The sequence below is a fragment of the Ursus arctos genome, unplaced genomic scaffold (assembly GCF_023065955.2).
Source record: "Ursus arctos isolate Adak ecotype North America unplaced genomic scaffold, UrsArc2.0 scaffold_26, whole genome shotgun sequence".
Classification (NCBI taxonomy): domain Eukaryota; kingdom Metazoa; phylum Chordata; class Mammalia; order Carnivora; family Ursidae; genus Ursus; species Ursus arctos.
Genome location: NW_026622941.1, coordinates 5,428,948 through 5,449,846, shown reverse-complemented (window position 1 = coordinate 5,449,846; position 20,899 = coordinate 5,428,948). Strand labels below are relative to the sequence as shown.

At 47.8% G+C, this 20,899-nt stretch overlaps 1 protein-coding gene across 3 annotated transcripts; it reads left to right on the top strand.

Annotated features, from left to right (window-relative positions):
* The first annotated feature begins 3,913 nt into the window (after window positions 1-3,913).
* Window positions 3,914-20,428, top strand: FGF6 (fibroblast growth factor 6). 3 transcript variants are annotated; one of them, XM_026501599.4, is made up of 3 exons: window positions 3,914-4,508; window positions 5,448-5,551; window positions 16,003-20,428. In XM_026501599.4, exons 1-3 carry the CDS (start codon window positions 4,163-4,165, stop codon window positions 16,177-16,179), a joined length of 627 nt encoding a protein of 208 aa, XP_026357384.1. In that variant the 5' UTR covers window positions 3,914-4,162; the 3' UTR covers window positions 16,180-20,428. The 3 variants fall into 3 exon arrangements, 2 of the variants coding, with proteins under 2 accessions (XP_026357384.1, XP_044241227.1); XR_008961600.1 differs by lacking the exon at window positions 16,003-20,428 and adding an exon at window positions 8,701-10,185 and having other exon boundaries at window positions 3,918-4,508; window positions 5,448-6,678; XM_044385292.3 differs by having other exon boundaries at window positions 3,918-4,508; window positions 17,639-20,428.
* Window positions 20,429-20,899: the final 471 nt, after the last annotated feature.

Sequence of the window (20,899 nt, the reverse complement as noted above, 5' to 3'; positions counted from 1 at the left end):
CAGAAGTCTATTCGCTTGAAGGCCGAGGAGCCTCCATCCTGAAGGAAAAGGGAACTGAATCGGATGAGCTTGTCCCATAAACAAAGACTGAATACGCTACAGGCAGAGAATCTGAAAATAAAATCCAAATGGGGACAAGTAGTACCGGTCAGACATTCCCTTAACAAGTGTAACTATGAGGAAGGGGACTAAGATACGCATTCCTTCTTTGAAACAGAACATAAAGCAGCTTTCAATCCTTGAGGGCTTCGGGTCATGAGCCATGGTGAGAAATGTCATATGCATGGCTGCCGGGGGGAGGCGGAAGGCTGATGGACAGGATGGTCCACACAGATGCCCTGCAGTGATCCCAGGCAGGAGCAGTCACGTACTCACAAACGTGTGTGAGACATGCTCTGGGAACTCCACAAATAACTTGGGGACAATTTACAGTGGGGTGAAGTCCCTCCGCATGAGCTGGTAGAGGCAAAAACTCAGGAAATTTGAATCATGACTGCTAATAGAGACCCACTTACATGGGTGAGACGTGGGAAAGTTGAGCTCCACTAGGAAAGAACAGAGTAAGGATTCCTCCATGGACCAGCTAACGAGACAGCACCTGACTTCTCCCAGCAGAAGCTGAAGACCTCTGTTCTGGTCAAACTTTCTCTCTTGAATCCTCCCACTTGTAGTTGAGCCCTAAGTACCTCTTTTGCTCAGCTCAAGGGCAGGGGTTCTTCTTAATCCCTCCCATCTGCACATGCCCACATCATACCCAACAAATCTGTCAAGGAAATGCAACCCTGAAACACCGGGTGTAGGCACACAGGTGCCTGTCTGAGCAAGAGGGAGGGGGAGGCAAAGGGAGGTGGCCAGGCCCCTGTGCCAAAGGACCTCAAAGAAAGCCTGAGCCAGAAGACATAAAGACACTAAATACAAATAGTTATTTTATTTTCTATCTTACCATTTTCTGTATTTTCCAAATTATCTGTAGAAAAAGGCAAATGTTATTTTTTCAAAACCAATGTGAAAAATACAAATGAACGCAGCTTTTCACAGTTGACCTGAGTTTATGTCCTTTCCTTTACGGTCACGCTAAAGTCCTTGAGCTTTATTATGTAATAAACGAGTCCTAGAAAGCCACCTGCTTGGTATTACAGAAGTGGTTCCACAGTGTAGGTGATGTGCCAAATTTTACCGATCTATACTGGGTGATACCCCACTCAGACACAAAGACCCTGTCATGGAAGGAGACAGACATTAACATTGTTTCCCGCTCACCTCCACTAACTCTTGGCTCATTCAGAGAGAGTGATTGACAACCCCAAAGGCTGCTGGGCAACTATTTGAAAGAGGGGTCCACAGAGAGGCCTCCTCCACCTGTTACTCTTTTCTCTATCACTTCACATCCATAGGGGTCCCTAAGCCCCAAGAGAAGGGTCAAGTGCAAATCTGGTAAACCAAGAAGCCCTAGCAGTTGTCAACTTAATTAGCCTTCAGGAGAAATATATGGATATATGAGCACAGTGGCGTTGCTATAGAGACAGGCCCAGGAGGCGCATTTAGAACAGGGCCTCATCACATCACCCGATAAAAATAAGACTCGGGCTTTTTAATAGAATGAATTACTTAAGTTTTATATTTAACAGGGACGATATGAAGGCTATTACTAGTTTTCAGAATATTTTAGGAATCTAGACTGCCTGCTTCAGCATATGTTAACAGTCATCACAGCATATGCTCTGGTGGCCAGGAATTAAGAACTGGAAGCCCGTGTACCTCTCTCCCACCCCTTGAGAGGAGAGAGGGCCCTTCTCACTTTGGGCTTGTCCTCCCTTAATCGGGTGAGGGATTTTCAAAGTGTTTTAGATAAAGACCGGGAGAGAGCTATATTGTGCTTTGCACAGGGCCGTTTGCATGTATTATCGCTAATCTCTATCATAGTCTTATGGAGTAATGATCTCATTTTGCAGATGAAAATAATGAGGCTCAGAGAGTTTCAAAATTTCTGCAAGGTCACACAGCTCATAAATAGTGGAATCGGGATTCAAATTCAAAAGCCCATTGCCTTATAAGACACCACCTACAATCTCTGTACACAAAAGAATCTGGGATGAGGTGAATCTAAACAGATCTACCGTTTTTACCAATGTTTTGTATGGACCTTGTTATAGTTCAATCTCTCCTCTGAGGCAGTCCCAAAGTGGATGGGTCCCAAGAAGAATCACACAGTGCGGACGGTGAGAGCCTCTCTAAGTATCCAAGGCAAGTGCTCATTTCAGACTGACTTTTTACCATCCAGCATGCTTCTGGGATGCCTCTTCCCTATGTCAGTGCAGCAAGCATAATTGATACAATATTCCAAACTGAACATCATTAAGAGGGCGTCTCTACTGCTCTTGAGTACATGAAAACTTAAATATATGAAATCAAGTGAAGGTCATTTTTTTGTCTTTAGATTATTCATGATTCTCCTACTTTGCAGAGATTTTTTTTGTATGGTTTTCCAGCAAAGGCCTACACAGTAGACTCAATCGGTGCCCACAGGTGCCAGTCATTCTTTGTTTTGGGAAACCAGGGTGCTGGTGTTGGTAAGGGTGGACATAAGGTAGTGGAGGTGCCAAGGAGGGACAAGATGGTCCAGAAGCGGGGGGTGGGGGGTGGAGGGGGCTGATGGTGAGGGGATCCTAAACAGAAGTACATGTCTCCCTCCCCATTCATTTTACCGGCGGAGGATAATGGCAGAAGATGTCAGGGCTTCAGGGGATCTGAGAGAACATATTGAAGGCAAAACTGAAATGTATGGCCTTACAAAAATTCTAAGCAAGGCATCAATTCCAATGAATAGGGCAGAAAGTCAGAAGGTAGGTAGAAGTACAGATCAAAGGCTTGACCCAGACCAGAGCAGGAGCCTTGGAAGCAGAGGGATGGGAATGGTGTCTCAGGGGAGTCCCTAAGCAGTGAGACTTGTCCTAGGAGCTTTCCCCAGGCTGCCTGTAACCTCCAGCCTGTGTGGGGAGGTGAATCATGGATGTACTCTTAACATCGAATGAGCTCGATAGGCTCTGTGGAGCAGCAGTTACCTAACCTCTACTATAGGCAATCATGCGGGGATGGGAGGGTGGTTAAACCTGCAGGGTTTGGATTCAGGCCACTTGTTAGCTATGGTGACTCAGGCCAGTCACTTACGTTTTCTATACCTTACCTTCTTTATCTATAAAATGGGAATACTGTCAGTCAGATGCCAAGGGTGAGCCCAAGTAGGAAGATGTCCAGTGGGCTATGTGAAGGGCCAGCCCAACTTCCACCGCATTGGCTGGGTGAATGCCATGGCCAGAAAAGCAAGCAGAAGTCTGACCCTAGCCCTCTCTTCCTCGACAATCCTAAAGCTCCTTGGACCACCTCCCCACCCCCCACCGTCAAACTCTGTTCTCTCCCGTTAAAAGGGCTCAGTCTTTCAGTGTCCCCCAAGCTTACCTTGCCATGAGCTACCATGAGCTCTTTCCATGAAACGGTCTCTAGGGTAGCTCAAAGGCCATGGTCATCACCTGCCACCAAGCTTTCCCTATCACTGTCTTTACCCTTTGCCCTCTAAATAAGGAAGCTAGCAGCACTGCCAGGCCAAGAACTTTTGCCCAGTTTGGGTTCTGGGTGGCCTCTTGCCTCCCTCTTCCCCTGGGCCCCCAGCCAAATCCTCCCTCCCTCAGAGATGCTCTCTGCTCACTTCATTCCTGCCTCATAGCTGGAATGACAGTGGCTCCCAGAATCCCTGGGGCGTGGGGAGGGTGATGGGGGTCTGGGGAGGCAGCCAGGCCCAGGAGCAGGTTAATGTTACAGCCCTGGATAAGTGAGCTGGGCCAGTTGACGTCAGGGTGATGATGGGTGGAGGGGAGGGCCAGGCTGCTGAACTATAAAGATAGGTCAAATCAAATATAATCAACTCGGGACGGAGCAAGCCGGCAAGCTAGACACCGTCCCCAAGCCATGGTCCCTACCAGCGGCGGCTCAGCCTGGGTCCCTCTGCTCCCAACCCGAGTGCCCAAAGCAGGCTTTGGTTTCATGTCAGCAGCCTTCATCTGCCTTCCAAAAATAAGCCCCTGCCGCCATGCTGAGGGGAGAAAAACAAGAAGGGCGGTATTTTTAGGGCCATTAATTCTGACCACGTGCCTGAGAGGCAAGGTGGATGGCCCTGGGACAGAGGCTGTTCATCACTATGTCCCCGGGAGCAGGACGTCTTCAGGGCACGCTGCAGGCTCTCGTCTTCCTAGGCGTCCTAGTGGGCATGGTGGTGCCCTCGCCTGCAGGCACCCGGGCCAACAGCACGCTGCTGGACTCCAGGGGCTGGGGCACCCTGCTATCAAGGTCTCGAGCCGGACTAGCTGGAGAGATTGCTGGGGTGAATTGGGAGAGTGGCTATTTGGTGGGGATCAAGCGGCAGAGGAGGCTCTACTGCAACGTGGGCATCGGCTTTCACCTCCAGGTGCCCCCCGACGGCCGGATCAGCGGGACCCACGAGGAGAACCCCTACAGTGAGTGCCAGCTGCAGCCAGTTGGGAAGCTGGGGGCTTGGGCTCAAGCAGGGCTAAAAGACAGTGGGGACTTGCTCAGGTGCATGGGGTCCTATTATAAGGAGAGAGGAGTGTTATTCCCAAGCATAGCCACCTCCCCCAGACTCCCTTGGACTGTACTGAGTTGCAGGCTTAATATGCTGAGGTCCAAGCATTCTGGTGTCCTTTGCCATCACCCCACAGAGCCCCGGTGGCACTAATTACTTCAGCATTACAGGCATATCCGTGGCCGTATAATACCACCAGAACCATCAGCTTGGAAGCCGTAAGGCAAGGGTGGTGAGAGTAAGTGAAGGTACTGGGACCAGATAAGACCCAAGCTGATTTTTACATAGCTTCCCTCTTTGAGAAGGAAAGGCAATTTGCAAAATTTCCTGCTGAACCACATCATTTTTATTCCAACCTGCCCTCTCTGTCCCCAGGCTCCTTGTCCTACAAGCTGATGGGTTGCTGCATAGATAGACTCCCCGTCCAAGGAGGGACAGGGGGTGCAGGATCCAGGCAAGCCATCAGCCACTGTGTGGCTGCAGTGTTTGCAAGTTCAGATGGGTTAAGATTTGTTGAAACATGTGTAGTATCTACTTTATTAAAAAACTAGTCAGCATTCATTTTTCTACCCCAGGCAAGAACCTCATGTGATTAAGTCAGTGAAAGCTAATCTGTTGTAGACATGCTGTAAGCCTTGGCTCTGATGTCAGAAACCCCTTGTGGAACTGGATCTTTGACAGTATAGTGGCAGGACTTGCCGAGTCCAAAGTGAGATCAGGGATAGAGGTGATAAGGGTCTGGCTTTCTAGGAGCAGGGCACGGGCTTAGATGTCCTTGTGGCATCACCTCTAGACCGACGTCCCACTCTGCTCTGCACAAACCTTGGGTAATGTGACCCCCTTTCTTTGTCAGGCCTGCTGGAGATTTCCACAGTGGAGCGGGGTGTGGTGAGTCTCTTTGGAGTGAAAAGTGCCCTCTTCGTTGCCATGAACAGTAAAGGGAGATTATATGCAACGGTGAGTCCATTGGGCTGGGGGTGGGAGGGCTCCAGGTTGTGGAGTTGCCGCTTACACGGTTGAAGAAAATACTATAAAAGCTTGAGTAGAGAAGTGCATATCTGTCTAGAACAAGAAGGAAGGGCCCGGGACAGTAACAGGCCTGAAGCTCACGCTTCACTCGCTTCACAGTTAATTCGCTTCTGCTCAGGACCATTTTTTCCTGACCCTTCCGTCCTTTGCAATTAAATCGGATCATAGCTCAGGAGGCTACTGGTTCTGAAGGAGACCTGCACCCTGGCATAAAGCCGTCACCCAGGCTTATGGTCGGGTGTGATCCCCTGAACTGGAGAGGCCCAGAGCATCAAACCTGCCTTTCAGCTTGGGGTGCTGTTCCCCGAGCCCCTGCCCTCACCCTGAGAGGTACCCCTGCCTAGAGTGCAGCACACCTTCAGCAGGGTGTTGAAAGTTTACTTTAAGGTTTTAAGTCCTCTGACCCCTGATCCCATAGGCTGGAGAAGCACCCTCCTATTCTACCCTCTGGGCTGACACCCCACCTCTAGCCCCCTCCCCCTCTCAGATCACCCCTGGGTGGGCGAATGCGAGCCCTTTGGTGAACCTAGCTAACCTCTAAGCATATTTACCAAAATCTCTGCTCTCTTTGACCCTCTCCATATTGGGGCTCTCCTATGATTCAGCTTATTCCAAAATATGGGCTGGGAAAACATCGCCATGAAGTTGAAGAAACTGGGCGTTCTTTTGACAGAAATAAGAAGGCTAAAAAGGTAGACCTCTGAGCAATTTTCAAGGAATACCAGAGTTATTTATGGGAAGGGCGTGGAGTGCTGTTCTACCTCTCCTTGGAGACAGACCGAGCATCAAGAAGTGAGCAGAGAGATCTGGGATTGATGCCGGGTTCTGGGGAGGCTATCCCTACAGAGGAGGTCTGCTACCTACCCAGAGAGGGTGCTCAGGTGGCCTCTTCCCCGTAATCTTTAGTGCCGACACTGAGCCTGGGTTGGTTTGCATGGAGACAAGGCACGGATTAAAAGTGCGTGTCTGAAGTAAGAGGAATAGCTGGAGGGTAGGTGGTGCCAGGAACCAGAACTCGGGCCCCAGTCTGTACACCAAGCGCACTTCTGCTGCAGGTGTTACGCGCATTACCTGCAGAGCCTGGAGGCAGGTCCACACACAGCCCTGACTGGACAAGAGAACTTGGAAACCCCGCGTCCCATCTGTAAAGGGAGGATGAAGATCGCACGCACCTCCCGGGGGTGCTGGGGGATAACGGTTGGAACGCACTCCTCAGGGTGCCCGACAAACAGTAGGTGCTCAATACAGGGTGGCTATTATATTATCTAAGGTGGGCGAGGCACCCTGTTGTGAAGCTCTGCACCCCTCTTTCCTAGAAGTGAAGCATGTAGGAGGACCTTCTGCACCTGCGGCATCCCGGTAACTTGTTCCAAGTACAGACTTCAGGGACCCCATCAGGGATGCTCAGTTCAGCAGGGCTGGGATGGCGGCCTGCAGATCAGTTTGTTTGCTGTTTTTGAAGCTTCTCTGGGGTTTCTGAGGCACAGGCAGGCTTGGGGACTACCAGGCTACATGGCCTTTGGAGGGTTGGGCAGTTGAAACCCAGCATGAGGTTTGGAATTCCAAGACATCCTTTTTCTCAGACACCAGTCTGTGCAAAGGTGGTGGAGAACAGGGGAGGCCACCTGGGACCAACATAGGTTTGGGTGTAGCAGGGCCCCTTCCTTTGGAGTGAGTCATTCTAAAAAGTCCCTTCTTGCCAGCCTGCACAGTGCAGTTCCTGGGATCCCACTGATTGGAGAGCCAGGAATGGGGGTTGTTGGCTGTGGCACTGTCTGCAAGGGACCACTAGGCAGGTAGATCTTTGGGAAGGAAGCCCAGACGACAGAAACCCTTACATAGTATTTCTTTCTTCTTACCCGGAAAGATGTTCAACTCTGAGGCAGGGAAAGAGTATAAATACAGGAACATTTGTCCACTTGCCACTTGAAATATGTGGCCCTGGTAAGAGAACCTAAATGAGATTCCAAACTCAGAGCTTTAATCACAATCAGAGAAAGCACTGCAGGGGGGGGGTGGCGGGGGGCTCAGTTTAGTGTCTAAATCTTGATCTCAGCTCAGGTCTTGATCTCAGGGCTGTGAGTTTAAGCCCTGCATTGAAAAAAAAAATTAGAAAAGAAAAGAAAGAAAGAAAACATTTAGAAAGCACTGCAAAGGGGTAAAGCATTGAGTAGGGAAAGGGAAGGAGCCCCCCTTGAAGTGTGGGCTGACTCCTGCTGTAGGAGACACCCGTGCCCCGCCCCCAGGGCCCATGACTTCAAAGAGGGTCAAGTAGGTCCATAAGCTGGAGGAGTCACTCAATGAACACATCCAGGGAAAGGGGGGGCTGTCCTGAGGAAAGACATTGTGCACACTGTGCCCTCCCCCTCCCATTCCCCTGGAGCATTACGTCCAGGAGCGCCTTGTCTGAGGTGGGAGCTTGTGCTCCCTGGAGCCCAGGGCCTGGGGACAGAGAGCAGGGCTGGACGAGGGTGTCTGGCTGAAGTGTGCCCCAAGCTTGGGCAACTGAAGCTTTGTGTGGCTGTCCAGCAGATGCTGCTGAACCACCTCTAGCCCCTTGACCCCCTCCTGCTGCCCCTCGGGGGCCTGTTATCACAGTCTAAAAAAACAATTGCCAACTGATCTCCGGAGCCAGGAAGACTCCCGCTGGGTGATGATTTCATTCACACTATTTCCCTTAAGCCCCTAGAGCTGCCTCATCTCCCTGGGCTCAGCTGCTATGGCCTGCAGCTAAATGAGATTTCTCATGGGGGGGAGGGGACCCATGCTGGGGTTGGGGACAGGGGACAGCTCATGGGCAGAGAATAAGAGCCCAGAAAAGCCACCCAGGAGAAGTAGCCTCCTACATGTCTCACCTCTAGGAAAGAGGGGCGCAGAGCCTCATGGCAGGGTGCCTCTGCTACCCCATATTGAGCACCTACTGTTTGTCAGGCATCTTGCGGAGTGCTTTCCAAGCATTATCCCCCAGCACCCCCGGGAGGTGCGTGTGATCTGTATCCTCCTTTTACAGATGGGACACAGGGTCTTTAAGTTCACACAGTCACAGCTGTGTGCAGACCTGCCTCTGGGCTCTGCAGGTAATGCCCAGAAAGCCCACGGCGGAAGCGCATGGACTGTGGGACTGGGACCCGAGTTCTAGCTCCTGCTGCACCTACCCTCCACTACTCTTTCATGTGGGGCAAGGTCACTGACCTTCTCTGGGCCTGGACCTCTGCTCTCTGGGTGTAGCCAGAGGCAGAAATCAGTGAATTCCAATCCCCTTCATCCTTTTAACAGTAAAATTGAAAAAAAAAATCAAGGATCTCCAACTGACGATGTTCTATGAGAATCCTTTGGCCAAGAAAAATGTATGCTGACAACAAGCTAGTAGGAATTTGGTTATGCTTTGCAGCGATTTTAGTTTTACTAATTACAACTGTGTCTACATCCTTTTCATCAATAGTAGTATGACAGCATGCAAAACACAGTATTTGTTTCATCCATCAAGGCCTTTGATTGTTCCTTCCGGCATTACTTTGGGAGAAGGGAGGACCAAGCCATGCCCTAGCTCAGCAGCAAAGCTCAGAGAACAGATTCCTGAGGGGACTTGTCAGCTCCAAGGGGAAGGACTGGGGGTGGGACCTGAGAGCCGTGCCTGCTACAAAGAGCTCCACAGGAATGAGAAGAATGATATGCCTGCTGAAAACCTTTGCAAACACTTCTAAATCGACAACGCAGTTGTGTGTTAGGAAAGGGAGTTGCCATAGACAGACCTCCTCAGAGCTGAGAGACGTTATTTCTCCATTTCAGCTAAGGACAGAAGAAGAAGCAGTCCAGGGCTGCAGAAGGAAGGGTCTTAAGAAAAAGAGCCTTTTTTTTTTCTTTTCGTGACTCCCCACCTCCTTAAATACCCACCCTTCCCGTGCATACTCACAACCGGGAGTAAATAGGGGCAGGTGGCCAAGGGCAGCCCTGGGAGGAAGAATTTTAAAGACAAGCATCCACCCCCAGCAGTCTGGGTGACTTAGCTCTGCCTGAAGACAAGAGGATGGATGTCTCATCCACCTGCCCCACTAAAACGGGCATTTCCGCCAGAGGTGACATGCTGAAACAGCCCTCTGCAAAATGCCCTTCTCCATGGTAAGAGCTGATCGCTTTGGAGTTTGGTTCCACATAAGTCTGATTAGACCTACATGGAATTTAAGACGTTGTCACGCTGGGGCCTGAGGCCCAACAGGCCCAGGAAATGTGATCTGGTGGAATTATTTTCATTTGTTCAAGTAATAATATATGGTAGCTGCTTTTATTAACACGGCGTTCACTTGGCACAAGTACTTTTCTCACCAGAGCCGAGCAGCCAGCCCTCCCAGGCCATGAGAACCGGGCTCGGGATGTGGGAGACATGGATTAAGGGGCTGGGTCTGGACACCACGTTGGGCATCAGTCTGGACAGTGGGAAAATCCCATTGGCCTGAAGCATCGGCTGCTTCAAAGAGTTCAGGGAAATGGTTTTGGCCTCCTGCCACCTGAACCCCAAGGACGGGGCAGAGGGGTACAGAAAGGGACAGGCAAGAGAGATAGAGGGCTCTGAAAGCAAACTTCATTCACTTGGCTTGTTTCACTTTAAATCTGTACACAGTTCTGGAGGAAGCCTGGGCATCTGAGCAAGGCTAGAGAAAAAGAACCAAATGGAAAGAAAAGAAAGTAGGAAAACATTTTTTTAAAGGAGAGGGAATTTGAATATACAAAATAGGATGACGACGGAGAGCAAAGCACAGTGCGTACAACCACAGTCGTGCACATTTAAACAACGTTTCAGGAGCCCAGGTTGCTAGGAAAGGCTGGATTCTTAAACTGGATACATTCTAGAATGGAGGATATGGGCAATGCCCTCAGAGTTTCTTGCCTGATTGCCTGAATCACTCAGTTCATCTCCCTTCCCTTCCCTCTCCGCCCCCCTCCCTCATGCTGGCCCCACAGTTTGATTTCCTCTCTTGAGTTTGCAAACCACACTCGAAACATCTCCTGTAAGCACCTTCCAGATCAGAAATGAATCCTCCTGGAAACTGACGGGCAGGTTACTCTTCAGGGATGTATAAATTAGAACAGAGAGGAAAGCAGTGGGTGGCAGGGGCTGGACAGGACAAGGGGGGACCACCAGTTTCTGATACAAATGTTTCCTTACTCCATTTCCTAGCCCATGTTGTATCCTGAATTCCTTCCCTGCTTTAAATAATCTACTTACATGACTAGGTAATACATGAACATGGTATGAGGGGAGGGGGGTGGAAAAAGGTGCAAAAGAATATGCCATGGAAATTTAGTCCCCTTCTCACCATCATCTTGAAACAACTAGTATCCACCACCCCAGAGAAAGACACTGTACCATCCTTGTGCGTCCCTCCAGGAAGAACCTGTGTCCCTGTGAGTGTGCCCTCACTGTTATCTTATAAAGTCACACAAATAAGAGCCTCTTCACTTAACAATATGTCTTTTTTTAATAATATTTTTTATTATATTATGTTAGTCACCATACAGTACATCCCTAGTTTTTGATGTAAAGTTCCATGATTCATTAGTTGCGTGTAACACCCAGTGCACCATGCAATACGTGCCCTCCTTAATACCCATCACCAGCCTATCCCATTCCTCCACCCCCCTCCCCTCTGAAGCCCTCAGTTTGTTTCCCAGAGTCCATAGGCTCTCATGGTTCATGCCCCTTCTGTTGTGGAGGTCCCTTAAAAAGTTAAAAATTGAGCTACCATATGATCCAGCAATTGCACTACTGGGTATTTACCCCAAAGATACAGACGTAGTGGAGAGAAGGGCCATATGCTCCCCAATGTTCATAGCAGCATTGTCCACAATAGCTAAATCGTGGTAGGAGCCGAGATGCCCTTCAACAGATGATTGGATTAAGAAGATGTGGTCCATATATACAATGGAATATTACTCAGCCATCAAAAAGAATGATTTCTCAACATTTGCTGCAACATGGACAGGACTGGAGGAGATAATGCTAAGTGAAATAAGTCAAGCAGAGAAAGATAATTATCATATGGTTTCACTCATTTATGGAATATAAGAAGTAGGGGGGGTTAACAATATGTCTTTGAGACCATTTCAAGTCTGTGTGCATGGAAGTTCTGTATTTTTTCATGGCTTATAGTATTCAATTGTGTGAATCTGCCAGGAACTCAATTAACTGCATCCTTCCTAATAGACACGTGGCTGGTTTTGGTCTTTTACTATTATAGGTAATGTTGCAGTGAGTAACTCTTGTACATGTGTGGGAGTGTGCCAGTAAGATAAATTCCTAGAAGTGGGATAACTGGTCCTTTTTATTCTAGTAGATATTGTCAAATTGCTCTGTATAGAGGTTATAACAATATACACACCCACAGACGTTAAATGAGAATTCCTAGTCTTCATGCCCTCACCAATGAAAGAATATTATCAAGGGGTGCCTGGGCAGCTCAGTTGGTTAAGCACTGGGGCTCTTGATTTCAGCTTGGGTCATGGTCTCGGGATAGTGAGATGGAGAGCCAAGTTAGGCTTCAAGCTGAGCGTGGAGTCTGCTTGATACTCTCTCTCCCTCTCCCTCTGTCCCTCCCCTCCCTGCTCACACGGTCTCTCTCTCTCTCTCTCAAAACAAAACAAAACAAACAAACACCTGACTTCTTTTATATATATATATATATATATATATATATATATATATATATATATATATATATATATAAAATCAAACATCTGACTTCTTTTAATCAAACAATTAAAAATGTTATCTCACCATTATGACCTAGATTTCTCTTATTAGGTGTATTTCTCATGTTCAAATGTTAATTGTATTTCCTTTTCTGTGAATGGTGTGTTCATAAACACTGTCCATTTTGCAGTTAAGGGTTCTGAATATAGTAACAAAATGTACTCTCTGACACATAGACATTGCAACTATTTATTATTTTATTTTTTTATTATTATTATTATTTTATTTTTTAAGTAGGTTCCACACCCAGCGTGGAGCCCAGCATGGGGTTGAACTCATGACCCTGAGATCAAGACCTGAGCTAGAGCTGGACCTCAACTGACTGAGCCACCCAGGTGCCCCAACATTGCAACTATTTTTTAACTGAGCTTGCTATTTACATTTTTGTTTTAAGGCAATTTTTTTCCAGGCAGAAGTCAAATTTATTGGTTTTGCTTTTTTTATGGCATCTAGTTTTTTGTGTCCCGCTCAAAAAGATCTTCCCAACTCAAGATTATTTAAACAATTTTTGTTTCTGGACTTTCAAGCCTCGCTTTTTCACATTTAAATCTTTGCTACTTGCAGAATTTATTGTAATGTAAGGAATGAAATAAGAAATCAAACTTTATTACTATTATTATTTACCATTATTATTGGATATTATCCAGTTGTTCCAACACCGTATTTTCTCTAGTGATTTGAAATCTTACTTTTATTTTATATCAATTTCAGATCCATTTTTATTTTATTTTATTTTTTAAAAAATTTTTTATTATGTTAGTCACCATACAGTATATCCTTAGTTTTTGATGTAGTGTTCCATGATTCATTGTTTGCGTATAACACCCATTTTTATTTTATATTGACATATATTTGGATCTACTTCTGAACTCTGTATTTTGTTCATCGATCTGCACCAGACCTTCTTTCTTTCTTTTTTTTTTTGTTTTTTTTTTTTAGAGAGAGAGAGAGAACACATGGTGTACATGTGCACACAGGCCAGGGTGGGGGGGAAGGTGGCAGAGGGAGAAAGAGAGAGAGAGAATCCCAAGCGGGCTCCATGCTCAGCGCAGAGCCCCACATAGGGCTCGATCCCAGGACCCTGAGATCATGACCTGAGTCGAACAGTCCAACACTTAACCAACTGAGCCACCCAGGCACCCCTGCACCAGACTTTTAATCAGCGTAGTTTTATTTCCCAATTAAATTTACAGTCAGTCCTGAGTGTATTTTCTCCTAGTGTTGTTGCTCCAGAGCTTAGCTCATCAACAATCTTAGTTTCCATGGCTGACTCTACACCCCATGCGCAGGTAAAGAAACCACGGTCAGGAGAGGCCCCAGAGAGTAGTGCCAGAGCGTCAGCCTCTGTGTATCCTAGTTCTGTGCCCTTCTCATACAAGCTCATGGTCTCCAAGTCACTCGGTCAATAACTGCAGAGCTTAAAAGTGAAAATGTCCAATAACCCATAGCAGGTTTTGCAGGAATGGCAATCCAGAGTAAGACAAAGTCTTTCAGGGCTTTTAATGTAAAGTAGTTCATTATAGAGAAGAATTATAGTAAAAATAGTATTTTTTACTTTACTGTGTGACAGGCGTTATACCAACGACTTTCTGTATGTTATTTCAATTCATGCTCACTCCAATACTATGACATAATTATTCTTACTGCCCCCCACTTCACAGATGAGAGAATGGAGGTTAAATCAAATGAGGGAAGGTTAAATCACTTGCCCAAGTTCGCATAGCTAAGTAAGAGGTGAATCATCATTGGTGTAATCTCAAAGCTAGTGCATACATATGCTCTGTACCCACTTTGATTAGTTTATGCACCCTACCTTTGGGAGAGTCCTTCCACAAAGACTTAACATTGATAACAAGAGTAACTTGTGAAAAGGCAAGCTCCCTAGTGTGGTACTAGGAAGCCAGCTGGTGTGGCTGACTAAAGATTTCACATTCGTCTCAGGTAAATTAACACTTGCGAAAGTGCTTTATAAACAATAAATGGGGATGGTGGGGGGGCAGCGTGGGGAAAGGAGGAAGGGACAAAGGGCAGGGGGAGAGTGGGCTGTTCCCTCCTTACACTTGCACTGCCCCCTTGCTCACTCTCATGCTGCATTGAAGGAGCCGGTCATGGAGTAGGGGGAATAGGGGGGAGGGGAGGATCCATCTCTCTCCCTGTTACCCCTGTTAAATCATCATCCATTCAGCATCACGTACCTGACAAGACACAATCCTTGTCTCGGGCAACTTGGAGTCTATTGGGAAAGAAGAAGCTGTCCCTGGGGATCACACACTCTTGTGCATGCTGTCTGAGAGGTGCACCCAAAGAACGTTGGGAGTCTGGGAGCCTAGTGAACAAGCTCATGTTCATAACAGGAAGAGGCTCTGGTCCATCCCCCGCCTCCGGCCAGCCCGGGGTGCTCATAGTATGATTCCTTCAGAGAAGGTCAGACGACACCTCTGGCACAGCCCGCCAGCCATTGAGTGGGCTTTTTATAGCCGATGGCCTCAGTCAGCAGGAAGGAGTCAGAAATTACATCCCATCTCTCTCTTTTTGTTTCATTCTATCTTTCTTTTGAGACTGGATCCCAGATCTCCTGGCTCTCACCTTGCTCTCTCTTCCTCTAGACCTCACAGAGCCACTTCCTATCCAAAGCACAGAAACCTCCCCAGCCGCCCTCAGTGGTGGCCCCGAAGGCCTGGGGAGGAAAGGCCCTCTTTTCTAGGAATAAAGGAGGACGTGGGTGATATAGCGGGAATGAACTTGATGTGTGACAGGAAGTTCAGCATTCATTTTCTGAACAGATGGTCCACACGCACTTCTCTACCAAATTAGCACTGAAGGGGCTGATTTATCACTGGCTCCAGACTCCATGGCACCACCTGCCATAGAGGGAACCAGGTTCTCTTCCCCATAAAAATGGCTGCTCCTCGCCATCTCTGTTCCCAAACTTCCCTGGAGAGCTACGAATGTCTAGGAGGCACCAGGCATCTTCTGGGCTTAAAGTCAGAAACAAGAATGAACCTCTTTAAGGGGTAGCAAACCTAGGGCATAAACTGGGAAAGACAGAGTGGAAGGACACCAGTAGAAAGAAGAAAGAGTTAACATAATCAACAGACAACGTTGGAAAGGACTTGGGGAGTCATCTGCCTCCAACCCTCTGCTAACAGCTCCCCACTTGCACCCACAACATACAGCTTGCAGGAAGGGAACAAAGGCTGAGACGGAGGAGCCTGCCCAAGGTCACACAACTATGAAGCAGAGAAGCCACTAAGTGGAGCCCAGGCTCCCAGTCCTGCTCCTCTAGACCACCTCTCGCAGTGGACTTGAGAAAACAGCCTATTGTATCCTTTTCTGAATGGAATAAATTATCAGCCAGGTGCTTAGTGGAGAGCACCCTAAACTGAAAGTCAGGAGACCCACACCATGTGACACAGACCTTGATTTCCTCATCCTAAAGGAGGCAACGTGAGAAGGGTCCAAAAGAGCTCAGAAGTCTCTTCCTTTCTGACCTTCCATGACTCGGTTCACCTAGGATGGCTCAGATTCCCTACTGGTTGTCTTACAGAGGGGAGGGGAGGTGCACCCAGTAGGGGGCCTGCTACACCTCATTTATAATTGAGCCTCTGTTGTTTGTCCATTTCTTTGGCAGCCCAGCTTCCAAGAGGAATGCAAGTTCAGAGAAACCCTCCTGCCCAACAATTACAATGCCTATGAGTCAGACCTGTACCGAGGGACCTACATCGCACTGAGCAAATACGGACGGGTAAAGCGAGGCAGCAAGGTGTCCCCAATCATGACTGTCACTCACTTCCTTCCCAGGATATAAGGACCCTGAAAGGAGGCTTGCAGACTGAAAGCAACATCTTTTGTATTGGAATTTTGCACAAATGAACAATCCCCTTACCCCCCCATGACTCCTGAGTCAGCCTTCTCCTGTGATTGAGGAGAAGGCACACCGGACCCTATGGTATGTAACCAACCTAAGAGAGGGGTTGCAACCAATATCCTAGAATGGCAATGGATACATGCTCTGACCTCAACTGAGGAAAGAAGGTACATGTGGCATATGACTATGTGCACAGGGAAAGGCCAGGGTGGCAGTATGTGTGTTGGTGTATAACTATACATCTTTGTGTAGGTGGTCTGAGCGAAGGCATTGCAGAGCGTCAGGTTCCTTTCTCCCGGTATCACTGCAGCAGGAATCTGCCTGCAAGAATGACACTTGTCAAACCAGCAGGATTGATGTGTACTCCCATTCTGCCTCTTTCCAATCACCCTTCCATTCAGAGGCCACTTGAGTGCATGCATGGGTTGCACAGGCAGTAGGGAGCAGCTGTCCTCTAAGCACAGAGGGCAGGGTGGGAGGGATTAGGGTTAACTGCAAAACAGAAAAAAAGTGGGCAGGCTCCAAACTTCCTGCCTCTGAGGACTCTGGGGAAACTGGGCTGCCCTGTTAGGGGAGCTGGAGGAGAAGGGATCCTCTTCTTGAAGCAATGGGGTAGAGCTGTGTCTTGGGCAGTTGGGGAAGGCCTGCTGGAAGTGGCGGAAGGGACTGGATGTTCTATGGATTGCCATTCTGCCCCGAGGATTCAGTGCTGTGTGTGACTCCAAGAACAAGCCGGGGCCAGGCTCCCTGCCCATAACTTTTCCTCACTTTGAACTGGGTCTTATTTTAACCTCAGATGACAAGGATCCTAATAATGGCAACCTCTTTGGCGAGGGGTGTGGGGGTGCAAAATAGGGCATGAAGGAAGTAGAGAGGCTTTGGACTGCAGATGATAATTCCTCTCCAGCTACGTCCGGGAAACTCACCCAAGTCCTCATCTGATACTCTCACTTCCTTCTTGGTCGTCCTCATCTCGCTTACACACTGGTGCCTGGATGCAGTAGAATGGGCACCATGACCTCCAGAGTTTGCCCCCTCTGGCCCCCCTACAGTAAGAGAAGAGTGATAATCCTGTGAAATCGAGCAGCCAAGCTGAAACAGCTCCTTGCTGTACAATGCCTTCTTGCCTCCTGTCCTTTGAGAGTATTTAAAGCAGAGGTTCCCCCAAGTGACTATAAATGTTGTCTGCCTGGAGCCTTCAGATTCCTGAACCATTGGAATGTTCCTAAATCTGAAACCAGAGAGAGCCATATCAGAGTGCAAATATTTTCAGCATACGTGAACCATCAAGTTACAAAATGACCTGACACCCTCTGCTACTCTCAGGGGCCCCTGCCTGCAAGACAACCCCTCATCTGCTACAAATACCTTCATCTTCGACATACCTCTCTATTTGCAGATGCGGCCATCTATAGATAGATCTGAGCTGAGCGACTATGAACTGGACATGGAGGTTGGCCATCCAATGGAGGCATCATACTGGCCACCTCTCTGTCTGACACACATCAGGGAGGACATGTGCTGGATGAGAAGGAAAAGGCCACACCAAGGTGAGCAAAGATTGAACAGACAGTAAGAGCTCAGGATCAAGAGTGGACATGACCAAGCCTTAGAAGAAATTGGAAGGAGCTGGGGTCTTGGGTGAAGTGGAAGGGGGAGATAATTGGTCCATCTTGACCATTTGGGATATTTAAAGTACAGGTATGCTTGGAGGCAGAGGTCAAAGCTGATTATCTTGTCCAGAGTAATTTACTGGTCTCTTTGACAGGGTGCATCAGAAACTGGTGCACTCAGAACCTGAGGCATATATCCATTCCCAATGGAATGTGCCAGGGGTGCAGAAAGGCTGGGAGGATGGATGGACAGTGATCTGGTGGGGAGAAAAGTTTTAGGTCCCAAAGCATTAGTTCCTTTCTTCCTAAATCTCTGAACCAATGGCATGAGAGGGGACACATTTCTAAAGAGAGTCTCAAGGCCTCAGACGGCTAGCCCTTGCCTGCATCTCTCTGGAGGCTCATAAAAATGCTCAAACACTGACAAGGAGTTCCCCCAAATGTCCATTTCCGTATCTCATGCTGAGAGTGAGAAGAAGAAGCTATGACGTGCTTAGGACCAGGCAGGCTTGCTATGCAGTCACTACGCAGAGGCACCAGCACACCCATTGCCTATGACTGGAATTGGTTCCTAGCGGCAAGGCATCTGTTCTAACTGGTACCAGGGCCTATGCTGTACCAGTTGCTGAACATTCTGAATATATTCCTGGATGTGGTGATGCATCATTGACTCTTTAAAATGCCTCCTATCCAGAGGAGTTCTCTCCCAAGAGCTTTCTCTTTGACCTGTAAGTGGCTTAGGCTTACAACAAGTCACTCTCCATCCACAGAAGTGGGTTAAGGGGCAGGAACAGAGGAAGTTCAGCAAAGGCTGCTCAAGTCCCTTCTCCCCAGCTACTGTGTCTGTGCACAGGTGTGCAGAGTTGTCTCCTATCTGATCACCATGTCTACTGAGTTCCAAACTGAGCTGTCAGCCCTGCTGGATCTAAAAGGCTGCAGCAGACATTGTATAGACAGGGGAAAAAACAATCCTCACCTTCCTGCTGCCATGTATTATGAACAACTTGGGTCCTCTCCCCAGATCCTGAGCTATGACCCTGGTTTATAGAGTTTTGTTGTCATTGGCTTCTCTCCTATCCTGAACCTTCTCTGGCAGCTCCATGCCAACTTGGGGCTCCAAGAACCCAGACGCTGCCTTATTCCTTCTTCAAAAACAAACAATAAAAATGAGAGCAATATATGAGCACATCCTTGGAGATGAGCTTCTCAGCTGGGGAGAGGTGAGCTCAGAAACCATAGGGGAGCTCCAGGCCCTCTGTAGAATCTGCACTCTCCTCAGGACAATGGGTGGACCTCAGAGGAAACCAGAAAGCCCCAATTGTCCCATTGAAGCTATTGATTGTGTTCGCTCCATCATTTGCTGCCTTCTAACACCCCTTCCCTTCCTACTTGCCGTGCATTTTGAACCTCCTTTGGAAGGCAGCATGCAATTTTGTAATTAATACCCTACCATTATCCTTCACAGCCTTCCCCCTCTGCGGCCATGTAGCACAACATGTCCAAGCCCCTGGCCAGGGCCATTCTATGGCTGAGGAAAGAGAATATTTTCTCCTGTCTTCTGATCCAGGCTATAAACCTCTCTCCTTTTTATACATATAGAATTTTCCCAGGCCAGTAACCCAGGCCCGAAATTCTCTCCTGATCTAGTCTTGTGCTGGGAAGCTTGGAATTCTTCTCATGATGGCGCTGGACCCCTTTCTTGTCCTAGACGTTGGAGCCTCCAAGTTATCATTCTGTAGAATCCTAAGAGAGAAAGATGTATAAAAGTCCACCAGCTGTAGTTGTCCTTCCTCCCAGCATTGCAGGTCCACTGTCCTTACCATTTATGTGCCACAGCCACTGGTGCAAACATATCTACCAAAAGCAGTCGCTGGCCCCTAAGACACAGGGATATTCTCTCTCCTGTCTATCCCCTTCTGCTGCTTTTCACGTGGACAGAAGCTAGAAAATTCCTATAACTTTCTGTCCCCAAAGGCTCTGGGTCAGATTTTACTGAAGAGGGACTCTCTGCTGCTTGCCACTTTTGTGTCTAGGAAGTGGGTCTCTCGAATCTGCCCCCCACCCCTCCACCCGGCCGGGAACGGCCACTCATTCTGCTACCTCCCAGAATGTTTAGGACAAGGCCAGAAGTAGAGAGAAATACTCCATACTGTGCTTACACCTGAGTTGATATTTCCTCTTCCCAGAATGGGAGGAGGGAGTGATTACACCCAAAACAGATCCTTAATCTAGTCCATCATGCCAAGAGCCAACACAGAACCATGTTTGTATACCTCATTGAACTACTGAAATTCCAGCACTCAAGACAGCTGTGTCCTCATGTGGTTTCCCCTTTCTATAAATCAATAAGTACCTCAGGCTGGGTCCCAGTGCAGAGCTGTCCTCAAGTTTGGGTCGAGTAGAAAAACTCAGAATTTGTTCAGTCATGTGCTTGTACAATGTGATGCTTCTATGTTTTAATATGTATGTGCTATGCACAAACCATATCATGTTCCAGCGGAAAGTAAAAGGTCTTTTTATACGTTCCTCTAAACTGTTTGACTCCACCTCTCCTATTAAACCTCACAATGAATCTCTGGCTTGTGGTTGGTTTTCACCTTGATTCTTTCTCATCTGTCAAGGAGGAAGGCAAAGGAAAACAAAAAGCATTGATTTATGGTGCTGTCCATATTATAGATTCATGGTGCTGTGGATTACGAAGGCAGGGAGAAATCATGTGAGTCACTTAGTCCAACTGCCAGCTCCAAAGAGGAAGGAAGCTACCATAGACCATAGTGAGGCAGCAGCCCTCTTCCTCTTCCACCTTGGTTAAAGCAAGATATCCACATTTCTGTAACTATACCATTTACTTATTCACTTATTCACCCATCAAGAAATCTTTATTGAACACCTCATCTCTGTGCTGCATTCGGTGGAGTTTTGGGATATGTGAGTGAATGAGGTAGACTCAGTTCTCACTCTCTCACAAACTTGCATTAAAAAAAAAATTACCCAAGATTATGTTAAAATGTAGATTCCCTAGCCACACTTGCAGAGATACTGATCCA